The sequence below is a fragment of the Lotus japonicus genome, chromosome 1 (assembly GCF_012489685.1).
Source record: "Lotus japonicus ecotype B-129 chromosome 1, LjGifu_v1.2".
Classification (NCBI taxonomy): domain Eukaryota; kingdom Viridiplantae; phylum Streptophyta; class Magnoliopsida; order Fabales; family Fabaceae; genus Lotus; species Lotus japonicus.
In genome coordinates, this window is record NC_080041.1 from 130,469,591 (window position 1) to 130,486,999 (window position 17,409).

Consider the following 17,409-nt stretch of genomic DNA (forward strand, 5'->3'; position numbering starts at 1 on the left):
TATGAAGTTCTTAGAGAGAATTGGTATGGTTTTGTGATATAAACCAAGAGGGAAAAATTTGGTGAAAATGTCGAAAGATCCCGAAAGCAAACCTGACCTTACGGTGTGGATCACAAGTGTCGAGGGATCCCGAAAGCAAACCTGAGGTTCACAAGTGCCGAGGGATCCCGAAAGAAAATCTGACCTTACAGTGTGGATCACAAGTGCCGAGGGATCCCGAAAGCAAACCTCACCTTACGGTGTGGATCACAAGTGCCGAGGGATCCCGAAAGCAAACCTCACCTTACGGTGTGGATCACAAGTGCCGAGGGATCCCGAAAGCAAATCTGACCTTACGGTGTGGATCACAAGTGTCGAGGGATCCCGAAAGCAAACCTCACCTTACATTTTATGATTTTAAATAATTTCAATATTTAGTGCATAAATATATGTTCTTTTTTTTAAAATTAAATATATGTTCTTAAATTTGAATAAAATTGATTTTTTTTATTCATGATTCAATATTCATTGAATCAATATTCATTGAATTAATATAATATGACACCATATAATATATGATTTTTCAGTATTTAACCATTAATATTTTTTTATTTCGTTTTCAATATATATGCATCAATCTTTAAAAAAACAAATTAGTTTTAATTTCCAACACACAGATTTTTTTTATCTAAGTAATTGGGTTTTTAAATGAATTAATGGCGGGTTTAGGTGATTTTCAACGCAATTTTTTGAAAATAAAGGAAAATAAAATATGAAAGGCCATTATGAGCTGTTCAAACATGTACTTGAATTCGCGAGTATGCCCCTATTCATCACCACACTTGGGCGATTTCGCCCCTATTATATCGCCTACTTTAACCATTATGCCCCTATATCCTGACCGGAAATGACAGCTGTGCCCCTACTTTTGTCAATGTCAATGTGTTGGTACGCGGGAAAGTCATGAGTGCTTGCTTCTTGGGATTTGGAATTAGGGTACCATTGAATCAGAAGGGGAAGAGTTTATCTCTATTCCAACAAGTTACAAATGCTTTCTTTAGTGAATTTTAATCAACCAAGCAGTCGTTTGGAGTCAACAATGCCAGCTAGCGTGATGGGTCTATATAAAGGTGCTCTAGAATTGTGTCTAGACGTTTTGAAACCCACTTCTCTCCAGAAAACCCTCCACCGAAACCGCCGGAAACGCCATGACTGGAAGAGGAAACACCCCGAGGAGAATGACGACGAGGAAGAGAAGGACTCGAGATGTTGAGTCCACCACATCCCCCTTCAAGTATCGCACCCACCCTACCCTTTCAATCCATTCATACAGGCCAGTGAAGAAGCCGTCAATCGTTACCATCTTTTCAAGGTTTGTTCGCAACTGGGTTTCATTTGTTTGTTTAGAAATGGTTTCATCAAACACAGTGGTTTTCTAATTTGTGTTCTTTTTTTTCATTCATGAAATGGTTGCTGAAGCCGGTGTGACATGAAAGCCAATGTTCCCCACGCTGATGAACCCACACAGCCTGTTCCGGAGATCTGTACGGAGAAGGAAAGTCCAAGTGAAAAGGTATGTTAAAGTAGAGATTTTTAAGGAAAATATTTAGGGTTTCTGTTGTATATTTTGTTCCGGTTTAGATTTTGGTCTTAAACCCAAAATATTTTGCTTTAACTGGAGTTTTTATTTGTGGTTTTGGCATAAACCCAACAAATGTACCACAAATCTTCCACATCTTTTGATTAACCTATTTTCTTTCACTGAAGTTGGTATTTTATTGTTAAGTCCAACGCGAAGTCAAAAGGGTTTTTTTTGATGCAAAGGTCAAAAGGAGGTTTCATTTAGGGTTTTGATTATTTTATGTCACTGATTCTTTTCTTATGCGCTTTTGTCTGATATATGACATACTGTGTTGTGTCCAAAAGCAACTTTTAGGGTTTCGGTCATGTGTGTGTGCACTGTCCAACTGTTATTTTATTTTTTTGAAAGACCATTACTCACTCATGGCACCCTGACTTATTTATTCCCTTTATTCTTCATTTTCTTCATTTGTGTATAAAGATGTGGCTTGTTTGTCATTTACTTATGAAGCAGATTCTTTTCCCTGACTTTTTGGTCTTCACAGTTTTTGTGCCATTCTGAAATTTTCAAACTTTTGTCATGTGGCACTAGCATGTGGCTAATTGTTGTCCTATGTGGCACTAATAACTTCATTTTCACAGTACTTTGCTGACAACCTTCATGGCACCAACCTTTATTTGCTGATAATTTTTGTCCTTTGCTCACAACTTCATAAACATCCTTTTGTCATAACTGAGTGAGTGAGAGAAAATGAAAATTTCCTTTTCTGGTTGAGGGTGAGTGGTGGTATTTCTCTCGTAATGATGTCTGACTGTGACTTAATTCACACCTTATTCATTGTTCATTATTTATGGCCACCCTGCAGTAACTTTTTTCATTATTTCTGACAACCATGTGCAGGATGTTCTAAAGACAGTGACTTCATTGAAGGAAGATGTCAACAAGCTCATGCATGTTGTTGGGTTCTTAACAAATGCTTGGTGCAGCCAGTACACCATCAATTCTCATCCAGTCACCCTAGGCAAACCGGTCTCACCAGGATCTGAATATGTTATCACCCCAAAGTACTCTCTCAGGACAGCAGCAACTGAAGAAATCCTTCACAAATTCTTCAAGACAAACCCAACAAATGACAAAGCTAAACCCACAGATGTAAGTGGTCTGGTGAAAAAGCTTTTCTCTCCATCTGAGTTTCAAACAATACACCATGTTCCACTGGGCACCAAGACAGCTACCCCTTCCTTTAAGGCAAATGACATTGATCCCACCAAGACAACAACTCCTTCATTCAAGCCAAATGACAACACTCCTTTGTGCACTCCAGTCCCTCCCATTGATCCATTATATATTCCATCTGTAAGTTCTTTATGACCCTCTCGATATATCAATGAATATTATTTAATTTTAGCATACCATGACTACTTTATTTGTCTTTGAATCAGTGGATGGTTAGTCAGTTTGGACCTGCTGTGACAGAGTCCCTGAGCTACATCGAGGCTGCTGTGGCTTGTTATATCTTCAAGAGATGTACTGCTGGAAGTGCAGAGAGGTAGATAGTAGATTACTTTAATAATTTTTCGTTTACAATATATATCTTTTAGTATAAAATTTTTAATATTTATTATTTTCTAACACAGCAAGGAGACACTTATCAAACCAATCCTGAATAATGTCGATGGTACTCGTCGCATTATGCAATTCTTGAAGCCCAGAAGGTGTCTTGATCAAGAGATCCTAAACTTGAGTGCCTGCATGTTAACCTACTCTGAAAGAGCCTTCAACAAGAATCAAACCACTTGGTTCTTGCCTACGTACTTGTCTGTAAGTTTTCCCTCTGCAGTAGAAATGTTAGTTTAGGTTATATTATTCCATGCATTAGCAAACCTGACCTTTTCTAATTGACAGCAATACATCCTTGGCTGGACAATCCATCCCCGAAGCATGATTACCCATCAGCAAAGAACCTTCATGGGAAAGATTGAAACGTTGACAAAAGTTTGTTACCTCATAATAATTCCAATTTAGTTGTTCTATCTATCTATGTTATGCAAATCTATCTATCAAATTAATGTTTTGACATTATGTTAGGTGTTTGTGCCGATGAATGACAACAACGAGCACTGGTACTTGATTATCTTTGATTTTGAAAAGCAAGAAATAGTCTTGTTAGACTCATTCCCTCAACCTGATAGGCTGGAATATAGGATAATAGATGCAAAGTTAGTTGTAAGTCTTCACATCTATTTTTTTCCCATTTTACTGATTCATGTACATGCGATTATTATTTAAGCTACACTAATTCAAACTGCATTCATTCAGGCACTCTACATGGAGATCATGCTTAGGGACAGCACATTCTACCAGTTTGAAACAACTCCAAGGCCACGCTGCTCCTTGTTTAGGGTTGTCATACTACCAGGACTGCCAGTGCAGAGAGCTAATTCGTAAGTGCATCTGACCTATAAACCCTTATCATTTTAGATTGTTGGGATTTGATGTGGGATTGTAGGATTTGAGGGGAATTCTCATTATAAGCTCTTTGTTGCTTAATTTTGTATGTAGAAATGATTGTGGCATTTGGGTCGCATGTTGGATGAAGGACAGTATGAGAAGTGGTTACAATCTTCAGGTTACTTTTCTAAAACTTTAACAATTGTGCTATGAAACTTTGAGAAGTGGCTACAGAATTATGATCAATGTATGTCTTTTTTGCAGGTTAACAATGGAACTCGCTTGACACTGGCATTGCAGCTTGCTCTCCACCCTTTCAACGAGATGCAGGATGTCTTGATAAGGAAGTCCTTTGACAACTATGGGACCCTTGTTAAGTCGGCGTTCACTAGGAAGAATTGACCTGCTTTTGCAAAGCTGTGCATGTTTTGAGGATGGGGAGAAAGCTGCTGTTTAGCTTTGGTGCATGTTTTTTTGAACTCTGTCTATAATGCCTGCCCCCGTGATTTTGTGATTGTAATTAAAATTTGCTCTTGGACAACTTTGGCCTGTGTGCCATTATTTTCTCATCTTGCTGGATGTTGGGAACCTTTAACCCTTTAATGTCTGAGGTGCCATTTGGTTTTGGTGGCCTTCAGGTTTTATTTCATGGATGAATTTGGCTCTGTGCATGAATATTCTGCTGCTGTTTTATTTAGCTTAGACTTAAAAAGAAGTCTTATTATTTTAGCATGAATTTGATTTCCATAATTTTATAGCTCCATATGGAAATGGATAACTATTTTGTGTGGATTTGTTGTGTGCATGATATAGGATCGATCATTACATAGAATACATAGATGCATAAATTATAGTTATGGAGCAATGTAGTTCAAGTCTCAATTCAATTTACTTCTAAACTTATTTTATTTCAATTTATACTAGTGTTTTTTACCCGCGCGTTGCACGGGGAATACATCTATTATATTTGATAGGTCAATTAATACCCTGATCATTAAAAATATAATAAACAACTGATGAAATAGAAGAGTATGAAATGATGAGCAAAGTGGACAAAAAGTCTTAAATTAAAAACCTTGTTGCATAGATTGAACTTCGTACAATTGAATAACTAATAAAAAAATTGGTTAACCAAATCTCAAATTATGCAAAACATATTAGGGGATGTGGTTTAATGATGGCTAATAAACAATAGCTGCTTTAATCTACAATGAAAAAAAGAGAAAAGATTCTTTATGTACGTGATTATGCGAGTTCATTTTTTACACAATAAAATAAACTAAGTTTGACCCATATCAACATGAAGTCGTTTCACATTCTCTAGCTATACAACACTAACCAAAGGCACATTTAGTTCCTCGTTAGATAACTTCTCTTCTATTGTAAGTTTCTTATTTTATTTTTGAATTATTTTAAGAGTATTAATTAATTTTTATTGAATTTTCGTATTTTTATTTAATTCAGGATTTTATGAGTTTTTATTGTGATTTGCTAGATTTTGGTAGTTTTTATCTATCTTTAATTAGTACTCTTTTAAATTTTAGATTTGATTAGGATTTAGGTTATTTATTTCTTGATTTAAAAAAAAAAATTCACGTGTCAATTCGTTAGATAGAAAATTCCACGTGTCACTCTCAGGTTTATTCTCATAAAAAAAATTCACGTGTCAATTCGTTAGATAACTTTATCTTCTATATTGTGGGTCTTTTATTTTATTTTTGAATTATTTTTAGAGTATTAATTAATTTTTATAGTATTTTTATTGAATTTTTGTATTTTTATTTAATTCAGGATTTTATGAGTTTTTATCGTGATTTGCTAGATTTTTGTAGTTTTTATTTATCTTTAATTAGTACATTTTTAAATTTTAGATTTGATTATGATTTATGTTTTTTATTTTTTGATTTAAAAAAAAAAATCCACGTGTCAATTCGTTAGATAGCTTATGTTCTGTTGTGAGTCTTTTATTTTATTTTTGAATTATTTTTAGAGTATTAATTAATTTTTATGGTATTTTTATTGAATTTTTGAATTTTATTTAATTCAAGATTTTATGAGTTTTTATTGTGATTTGCTAGATTTTGGTAGCTTTTATCTATCTTTAATTAGTACCTTTTTAAATTTTAGATTTGATTAGGATTTAGGTTGTTTATTTATTAATTTTATCTTAATTACTTCTTTTAAAACTTTTTTTTCTATATGTTTACCAAATTCTACTTCAATATAGAGCTTTCATACAATAGTCCTCCATCATATAATGAATTTAGGCATACCTCAGATTTAATTAAAAAATGATTCATATTTTCCCTATAATTTTTATAACTATATAAAAAAATTCAAAAATATATAAAATACGAAATATGTATTATATGTCATGCTTGAAATCTTTTTTATATTTTAAGTAATTCAAATTTTAATTAAAAAATAATTAAAATTTTAAAATTAATATTCTCTATAATTTTTATTACAACATAAAATAATTCAAAAAAGTACAAAATAAAAATTTCGAACATTGACTTGACTGAATGTAATAAATAAAATAGTGAGTTTTCATGCAAACACTGAAAATAGTGATTTTTGCCCAAAAGTTGATTTTTCCACACCTTACACTAAATAGATTATATAGAAATCATTCTTACATGAGTTTTTCATCAAACATTGACTTGACTGAATGTAATAAATAAAATAGTATATAATTGTTGAAAAAACCACTAATACTTTATCCTTCATTCCATTCTCCCATTCCTTTTATAATTATGCAGATTTAACTTGACAAACCAAGCATTTGAAAGTCATTTTTCCATAGGAATAGAAATAAAAGGAGACCATGTAAAAAAATACACAAAAAAATCTACAACTTCTTCTTCCTCTCCCCTCAATTCTTTCACTCCCTCAATCCACTTCACTGACAATGATTAGGTTAATCAAAACATACACAGATCAATGTTTCACCTCCTATAACATAGGACACAAATTTTAGATGCAAATTAAGAAAAACAAATAAAATAGAATCACATACAAAGGAGAATCATAAAACATAAAAAACAAATCAAAATATTGCAAAATTCCATATAGAATATAAAATGGACTCACCATCCATGGCTTCCAAAGAATCTCTTTTGGTGGAATATCTATAAAAAAAAAACCTGAAGAAAAGAATTTGAAATTAGCATGACAAGTGATGAACGAAATTGACCTTGAAGTCAAACATGAGTGAATGAAAGTTAAAGGTAAAGTAAAATAAAATTGAAAAAAACCATAACATATTATGCAAGCAAAGGAAGAAAATAATTTGAAACCTCCATCTGCAACCTTCCCAATCAGTCCAAGGCAGCAAATCGGAGGGATGCGATTGCAAGTCGATGGCAAAGTGGTTCCGTTGAGAGATGAGACGATTTTGTGGGGGTGGTTCCGTTCAGTGGAGAGTGAGATGAAAATTGCTTGGAGGAGATGAATTCCATGGAGGAGATAGTGGAGGTAGGCAAGGTTTTAAGAGGGTTTTTGCTGATGGGATGTATTATTGATTTAAATCACTTATCACAGATTTTATATTAAAATAAAATCATGAAATAAACAACATAAATCCTAATCAAATCTAAAATTTAAAAATGTACTAAATAAATATAGATAAAAACTATCAAAATCTAGCAAATCACAATAAAAACTCATAAAATCCGGAATTAATTAAAAATCCGAAAATTCAATAAAAATACCATAAAAAATAATTAATACTCTAAAAATAAATAATAATATAAATTAAGATAAAATACAGAAATAAACAACATAAATCCTAATCAAATCTAAAATTTAAAAATGTACTAAATAAAAATAGATAAAAACTATTAAAATCTAGCAAATCACAATAAAAACTCATAAAATCTGGAATTAATTAAAAATCCGAAAATTCAATAAAAATACCATAAAAATTAATTAATACTCTAAAAATAAATCAAAAATAAATTAAGATAAAATCAAGAAATAAAAAAACCTAAATCATAATCAAATCTAAAATTTAAAAATGTATTTTTTTTATTAAGGAGAATTAAGGTAAGGAAAAATCAGGGCACATGTGGCACGTGGGGCCAAAGAGAAAGAGCTTACATGTAAAATATTATGTGAGAATTAATCTGGGAGCGACACGTCACTAACTTGGCCTTTTACTCATAAAATCCGAAATTAATTAAAAATCCGAAAATTCAATAAAAATACCATAAAAAATAATTAATACTCTAAAAATAAATAATAATATAAATTAAGATAAAATACAGAAATAAACAACATAAATCCTAATCAAATCTAAAATTTAAAAATTTACTAAATAAAAATAGATAAAAACTATTAAAATCTAGCAAATCACAATAAAAACTCATAAAATCTGGAATTAATTAAAAATCCGAAAATTCAATAAAAATACCATAAAAATTAATTAATACTCTAAAAATAAATCAAAAATAAATTAAGATAGAATCAAGAAATAAAAAACCTAAATCATAATCAAATCTAAAATTTAAAAATGTATTTTTTTTATTAAGGAGAAATAAGGTAAGGAAAAATCAGGGCACATGTGGCATGTGGGGCCAAGGAGAAAGAGCTTACATGTAAAATATTATGTGAGAATTAATCTGGGAGCGACACGTCACTAACTTGGCCTGTGAGAGCGACACGTCATGCTAGAAGTTGTTCTTTTCTAATATATATAGATCATGCACTAATCTTTTTAAAGAAATAACAATTAAAAACTACATGACATAATCATGCTTATACATTAGATGTTTGCATACCAAACCTCATGATAGCATAAATTATAGTTATAGTTATGGAGCAATGTAGTTCAAGTCTTATTGGATTTAAAGACTCAATTCAATTTACTTCTAAACTTATTTTATTATAATTTATATCATGCACTAATCTTTTTTTTAAAGAAATAACAATTAAAAACTACATAATATAATCATGCTTATACATTAGATGTTTCCATACCAAACTTCATGATAGCATAAATTATAGTTATGGACCAATGTAGTGCATTACATAGAAGCTACATAGAAACATGAAACATAAGGTTCAAGTCTTAAATACGTACTACATTTCAGACACTTCAACTTAACCCATTTTGCTTGCAAAACCTATTGCAACAATCACAAGCACAATACAAACGAAAGCAAAGACCCAAGTGCCCCTAATAACCTGCTCATAAGCTTCCTCCCTCCTCTTTGCATCAGCCAGCAAAACTTTCAAAGTGGCTTCCTCAATCTGAGCACTGGTCTCCCTGATACTTTATGAATTACTCACAGTAGAATGGTTAACTTGAGGTACTTCATCCACAGCTTGAGTAGGAGCTTCAGCCCAATCAAAATAATTGCACCCCTACACATTGAACTTAAACTAAGATCAAGAATTTCAACTAACACAAAGTATAGTCCGGATAAATTAGTTTATTTACCCCAGTAGGGCATTGATAAAATGTGCGCCCATAGTTGAACTTAGTCCATGACGTCTTAAGGTTAGGATAAACACCACACTTGCAACGCCTTCCATCATTCACAAAATTTCCAGATCTAGGGGAAGTAAAGGATTGGGAGGCCATTTCTTTAACTACAAAAAATTGAAATAATAACATAATTAACATTAACAAAGGCAAAACAAATATTAAAGCATAAGCATAAGCTGTAAAATATAAAACTTATTTTAAGCAAAGCATGTTCAACCAGCGCTAAACATAAACAGTGCAATAGAAAACATCATTTGTCCTCAACATGAAATCATGGCCACAAAACTACTAATCTAATTGCCATTGGCACCATTGTCATTATGGCGCTCAATCCTAACATGCAGAATGTTATTGGACCCATTAACAGTTCTAAAAACCAGCCGGTCGTGTTCGGCTAAAGAGTTGTCAGTGACAAACTTGTAAAACCCATCTCCAAGATGGCAATCCGTAATTCTTCCATTCCTCGTCCTCCAACAGAGCTTGCAAATGTACCACTCTTCATCCCCTTCATTCTTCAATAAAACAGATTGCCAGTTCTGTCTAAGGTGGCCACAGACATATGACCGTGGCAATGCCTGAAAAAAATAAAGTAAAAAGTCGCATTAGAGAGACATATACATATACTAAAAGCATCTATCTAAAAAATACAAACATCGATGCTTACCACAGTCTGACCACCACCAGCAAGAGAACTAGTCACATTCTCCTCAAAGGTCTGAATTCCATTTTGAGCTTGGCCAGGTGCAGCAACTTCTTCCGCAGCCACAACCTCTTCAGCAGCCACACCCTCTTCCTCAGCCACAGCCACAACCTCTTCCTCATTGTCAGAACTCAAGTATATAACCTCTGGGGTTGGGGGATTTGGAGAAGGGGAAACAGTTGGTGTTTTGTTCTTCCCTTTTTCACTATGATTTGGATACGGGAAATGTTTTCTATTTTCATCATAAATTTCAACTTTGAACCTATTCCCCCCTTGATGTATGAAAACCATATCATGATCTTTTTCAAGACCATAAAATGAAACCAATATAGGAATAGCCTCAAAAAGAATCCCTCCAGACGGCCCCACAACAACTTTCATCTTCAAACAGTTTCCCATAGGATCAGTCAGCTGCACCTCATTCTTAATTTCATTTTTCTTACTTTCATAAAAAACCTTTGGCAATCTCATGTTAAAATCTCCCAGAATTATAGGGATTGAAAACCTTGGGGCATTTCTACGAGAGGAACAACCACAGGGATAGGGATCCATTGCTTCACAATAAAAAATTTAGGTAGATTAAATCACCTAAAAGATAACAACAGAATGGACACAACAAGCCACTTATGAATCAAAAAAAAAATTATCAACAAGCATATGTCATACACATTACCAATCCTGAACATATGTCATATCTGTAAACAACAACATCAACAACAGAGAAAAACCTCAACCAAAAAACAAAAGAGAAAAGTCAAAGAGATTACCAACCACAAACCCTATCCCAGATCAAAATTCCGTTGAATTTTTTTTATTCAATATGCCAACATTAACCCCATATCAACAAATATTGGATTAAACCTATAATCGAAAAACAAAACCTCAAACACTGAACCCATGGGCAAACACCGCAACAATATCAACATGCAACACAAAATCCCTAAAATCCCTTCACGAACAAGACACGAACACGCACCAAAGCATGTAAACAAAACAAAAACCAAAAGTAAATGGAAACCGACATCAGATACAAAACGGAAAACTTAAACTGAAATTGAAAAACGTAACGATAAAGGAGGAAGAGAGGGGAAAGGGAAAGAGTGAGACGAAGAACTAAGCGGTACCTTGAAAGAGTGAGACGAAGGACCGGCGGAGTTGCACTGAGCTTGGTCTTTGCTTGGAAACAGTAGAGCTTTTTCGGGAAGATAAAGCTTCTCAGCGAAGATGACTTTGAACTTTGAAAATGTTGGGAAGGTGAAAAGTGGAGTAGTCATTCAACTCTGACTACCTGCCACCTTGGGTTAACTTCGGTTAACTAAGGTTAACTTAATTTCTTTTTCCCTTTTTCGGTTATTAAAAAATGAAATAACAAAAAATAAATTCCTTGCCACATGCACCTTTCTAATTGGTCCACGTCATACCCTAACTTATTTCTGTATCATACCTGAGTAAACGTTGAGGTATCCTAGTATGCAACATATTTAATATACACTTTAACATTTATTTATGGAATGAAACAAAACAAGGATAAGCATACAGTGCATACTGTTAACCCCACCCAATCCTGCTCGGTATTAATCTGGTAGTAGAAATAGAAATTTAATATTCAAAATCAAATCCATGAAGCCAGGCAGTCAGGTATCTACAATCAGAAGAAGGATTTTTGTTTAGAGAAACAATCAATTCCTTTCAATTTTGCTATCATGAGCTCTGCCAGGGCATGGAGAAGGCAGGGTAATGTTTGGGCTAGGAGAAGGAGTGATGATGGATTGGAGGGGAAGGGGCAAAACCAAGATATTTTGAGGGTGCTGGAGGAGGAAAGTGGGATGCGAAGAGGAGAAAAAAAGGGGAGTATTTTCGGGGATCATTTACAGTTTTTGTGGATGGTTTGAGTGAGAGGATAACGAAGGCAAAGGTTACTGCAATATTTGCAGAGGCGAGGAGCCTGCGGGAGGTCTTTGTCATCATTTTAGACTGCTGTTATTGATGTTTTTGAATTCTGCTAGTGTGTAGAGACCCTTTTGTCCTTGCAGTCACATATGTTTCTGATGCCTGCTTACATGGAGTCAATTAAGACTTATTTCTTCAATCACAGAATTCTTCATCTGGGATGCCCTGCAGCACATTTCAGATTTTCAGCTACCATGTTCATATTGCTTTATACTTTTGAAGGCCATTTAAAGCCCTGATAGTTTTCTGATGTAATAGCTAGGGGTTAGAGTTTTATTCTCTGATGGATTTATTTAGGTACTCTAATTTGTTATTGTTGGGATGTCAAGTGTGAGTAAAGAAGTCCCACATTGGATGGTTAGAGGAAGGATGAACACTTTATAAGTGAGAGGACCCATACACCCATTGCCTTAAGGTTTTGGGTGAAAGATGTGGTGTCCAATTCGCTTTGGTGTGCTCATGTAAGCCCAATGTGATGATCCCCCGGTTTATCCTCTTGCGGCCCAACAGTGGTATCAGAGCCGATGGTTAGGCGATCATGGTGACGGCTCCTTGTGTCGAAAGTCTTCATAGCAATGGTGGCTAGGCGGCGTGTCCCGTTGATGGAGATCCAACGGCGGTGCAAGTAATTGGAGGTTTGCGCTTGAGATGGACTCACACTTGAGGGGGAGATTGTTGGGATGTCAAGTGTGAGTAAAGAAGTCCCACATTGGATGGTTAGAGGAAGGATGAACACTTTATAAGTGAGAGGACCCATACACCCATTGCCTTAAGGTTTTGGGTGAAAGATGTAGTGTCCAATCCGCTTTGGTGTGCTCATGTAAGCCCAATGTGATGATCCCCGGTTTATCCTCTTGCGGCCCAACAGTTATTCTTGTATTTGTCCTCAGTGCTTCTTGTACAGTTGTACTCAAGCCCTATTAAAAAAAGTAAAGGTTTAATTAGAAACTATAAATTATGTGGAAATATGATAATATTTGAAGGTTTTTATAGTTGTGAAGTCATGGTTTGAAAAGAAGGGGTGTTTGAATTCGATCATGGGTCAAGGATGCAAAGTTGGGTTTCAAGTCTAGCTATATTATTTGAAGGAGTATTTTCAGGCTTGCCAAGGGGTTCTTTCTGCTTGGAAGGCTCTGTTAAACAATCCAACCCACATGTCTATCTTGATTTAGGATTGTATTAACTTGGCTTCTTATTTTTCATCTTTTGATTTGTTACATACTAAGAGGGAGTGCAATAATGCTGTGGCAGGACAGGAAGATTCCCTCTAGTTAGGAAGGCTTTCTCTTTCTCTTTTTCTTGTAAAATTTACCCTCTGGTGGCTTGACTTTTGTTTGTCTTAGTCACACCTTGCTTAATTTTTTAATAACGTATGCCATGTGGGATCCAGCAAATTTTCCTCTTTACGATTGGAGGTGCTGACATGGACTCCTTAGTTCTTAAAAATAAGAACTCAGTTCTTATATAAGATGTTTTGCTTTTTGAGTTCTTAACTTAAAATATTAATTATTTCTCTCTCATCCAAATTACTTTATTACTTTATGAGTTTTGTTTTATTACTTTATGGAAAAAAAAGTATAAATAATGTGGTTGGTGAGACCAAATGAATAGTAGTAAGAACTAAGAACTAAGAACGCATGGTTGGAGCAAAATTACTTGAGAGTTGCTTAAACATATGTGGCAATACGGGCCCACATGAATAGTGCTAAGAACTAAGAAATAAGAACTAGCATTGGAGATGCTCTAAAATATGTTAGGTACAAATCTCTAGAGTTTTTTAAGAATAGTGCGGTGTGCCGTTTGCCAACCTATGGTTGGTGGACTTATTTGTTTAAGAAAACTTGTGTGTATACGCCATGAAATGATTTCCCAAACGTTGATCCTGTTTCTGGGAGTTAGTCGCAGGTTACCTGCTATAACGAAAGTCTAGTACTTTTGCATAGTGTTCTTGTCTTGCAATTGTTTGTGTTAATTCCTCGGTAGTCAGTGGCTGAACAAGAAGGAGATGATGTTGTTCCATATTCAACAGGTAAATGGGCCTACGATGTGTTTCTGAGTTTCAGAGGAGTCGATACTCGCAAGTGGTTTACGAGCGATCTCTACCACTCTCTGAAAACAAGGGGAATCCGAACCTTCTTCGATGACGATGAGCTTTCAGGAGGGAAAGAGATTAAGCCCTCCCTCCTCAGAGCCATCGAAGAGTCCATGATTGGCATCGTGGTTTTCTCACCAAACTATGCTTCCTCATCATATTGCTTGGATGAACTTGTCCACATCATGGATTGTTGCAAGGGTCATGATCGATTGGTTTTGCCAGTGTTCGTGGACGTGGATCCAGCGCATGTAAGGCATCAGCTAGGGAGTTATGGTGAAGCCATGGCCAAGCATGAGCAACAACACCGCGTTGACCACGCAAAACTCGAACAATGGAGGCAGGCTTTAGCTGATGCGGCCAATTTGTCTGGCTGGGCTATCCAACAAGGGTACAATGTGTTTTATTATTCAACTATGATAAATTAGCTGCCACTTTTTTTCCAGATTGGTGTACCACGTAATAGTGACAGACACCCAACACCAACAATCTAATCTATGGTGGTCATGCTGACTATTCCGTGGCACACAAATCATTTTTGCATTTTTCACTTTTTCTTTAAAGAAAAAATAAAATAAAATTACAACCCACGGTGTGATTTGTGATTTCTCAGGTCTAAATCTGAATATATGTTTGTTCGAAAGATTATTGGAGTGGTGTCCAGAAAAATCAATCGCACCCCTTTGCATAATATTGCTGGTCCTAATTTCCTAGTTGGACTGGACGATCAGATGTATAAAATAAACACACTTCTTGAATTGGAGCCCGACCAGAAAACCATCATGGTAGGGATTTGGGGACACGGTGGAGTAGGTAAAACAACATTTGCTCAAGCTGTATATAGTTGGATCTCTGATCAGTTTGAAGGCATATGTTTTCTTGCTGATGTTACCCAAAAATCACGTGACCTTGGCCTAGTGAGACTGCAAGAGAAACTCCTTTCTGATATACTTGACGACAAAAACATCAAGTTTACAGATGCAAGTCAAATAATCCCAATACTAAAACGAAGGCTCCACCGCATGAAGGTTCTTTTGATTCTGGATGATGTTAGCAGCACGGAGCAGTTGGAGTCATTAGCCGGAGATGGTGATTGGTTTGGTTCTGGTAGCAAAGTCATCATAACAACAAGGGATAGACGTTTGCTTGATTCACAGGGAGTTCATAGCAGCTTAAGACTCGATGCATTAAATTTCAACCAGGCTCTTCATTTATTTTGTTTGAAGGCCTTTGAAGATAGTGACGCTGATCCAGATTATATGAAACTATCAAAACGTATAGTGAATTATTCCCTTGGAATTCCATTGACTTTGGAATTAGTTGGTTCTAACTTGTTTGGTAAGTCAATTTCTGAATGGAAATCTCTCTTGGACAACTGTGAAAGATATGCTCCGGATGATATTCCGGGGCTCCTAATATTCTGCTTCCAAAATTTGGATGATGATGTGAAAACAATTTTCCTTGACATTGCATGTTGTTTCAATGGTTACAAACTGGACCACCTTGCTGATTTGTTGCTAAGTGGTCGTGGTTTCTCTCCAAAATACGCTTTGCAAGTGTTGATTTCCAAATCATTCATAAAGGTAGATGATGATGGTGAGGTTAGAATGCATGACTTGGTACAGGAAATGGGTAGGCGAATAGTTTATGCGGAATCACCTGCAGATCCTGGTAACATCAGTAGATTGTGGGCCTATGAAGACATTCTCCATGTTCTAAGAAACAATACGGTAAGTTATATCGATCTGCATGGTTGTTTTATGTTTGCAATTCCCCTTCAATTTCCTATTTTGATGAATATATGGTAGATGATGTAGCTTTCCACCAACTTAGATGTTGACACAATTAGTACTAGTTTGGATGCAAATTGAGAAACATTTGTTGAAACTTATTTAGTGGTTTTTTTATTAGTTAAGTTTCAATAAACCCATAATTTTCTGTTTCTCAAACGAGTGTCCTAGTAGTGTCGGACATTACGATTAGTGTTACACACCTTTTTGTTGTGTTTGAGATTTTTTTTTTTGGCTCAGAAACGTGAAGTTGACACATCTTATTTGATTGACACTTGTGTAATGTTGTTATACGTTATTTTTCAAGTTAAAAAATAAAACATCTTTTATATTTTAAATTAACATGTTGAATATAGTGGGAGATAACTTTTGATCACTTGATGAGTGTGAAATTCTTCAAATTGTTACTTTGTCATTTGATGAACTGAAGATATAGTCTATAATTTTCAATGATGTTGTTTAAGAATGAGGCGAAAGGCATTAGAATGAGGCGAAAGGCATTAGATAGATTGACTCTTTAATTTCAATTTTAGAGGAATTGATTACTTTATGAAATGAGTCGCTTAGTTTATTTTTGGCTTAATTGCACTTTTGGTCCCCCATGAAAGGGATATGTGTAATTGGGGTCCCTAAACTTTAAAAATCTCATTTTGCCTCCCCGACGTTAATCTCCGTTAACACTTTTGGTCCCTCCTCACTTTTCCATCCAAAAACTAACGTTTTCTGGAAAAATCAGAAATATATTCATCTTCTTCATCTTCTCCATCCATCCTTCCTTCATCTTCATAAAAAAAAATCCCAGAAAACTAAATTCTTCCAACCCAACAAATATTACAAAAAATCAAACTTTAAGAGAATAATCTCATTCGCACCAAATCGAGAATGCTACCCAAACACCAACACCAAATCAAGATATATTACCAAATCTATTGAAGACCCAAATGCTTCCTACACAAATTTAAACACGCATCAACCCTTGGTCCTCAACAACAAACATAAGAAAGGATTCCATGATCAACAAACGAAGCTAATCAAAGTTCCCATGAAACCCCATTTTCTTCAGATCCAATTCAAAATCTCCATGATCCAAATCTGCTTGTTTGAGAACCAAACTGGTTCATCTTTGAGCTTGGATCAGATTAAAACCACACTCACACTCACACTCCAACACTTGAACCCACGACAACGATGAAGAGAATTACCCAAATCGAGCAAGATCGAGACAAAATGAACCTGATCGAGCCAGATCGAAACCTAACGAACTCAGATTGAGCCATCCCCACCACTAACGAACTAAGGAGAATCGAGCCAAATCGAGACCACCACGTCTTCATATATTTGTTGGGTTTGTTGGGGGCAGCGCTATTGGGTTTC

General features: G+C 35.1%; 1 protein-coding gene across 1 annotated transcript; it reads left to right on the forward strand.

Annotated features, from left to right (window-relative positions):
• Positions 1-11,906: 11,906 nt before the first annotated feature.
• LOC130725645 (TMV resistance protein N-like) lies at positions 11,907-16,116 on the forward strand. Its single transcript, XM_057576858.1, has 4 exons — positions 11,907-12,089; positions 14,137-14,636; positions 14,859-15,975; positions 16,063-16,116. The coding sequence occupies exons 1-4, from the start codon at positions 11,907-11,909 to the stop codon at positions 16,114-16,116; spliced, it is 1,854 nt and encodes a 617-aa protein (XP_057432841.1).
• Positions 16,117-17,409: the final 1,293 nt, after the last annotated feature.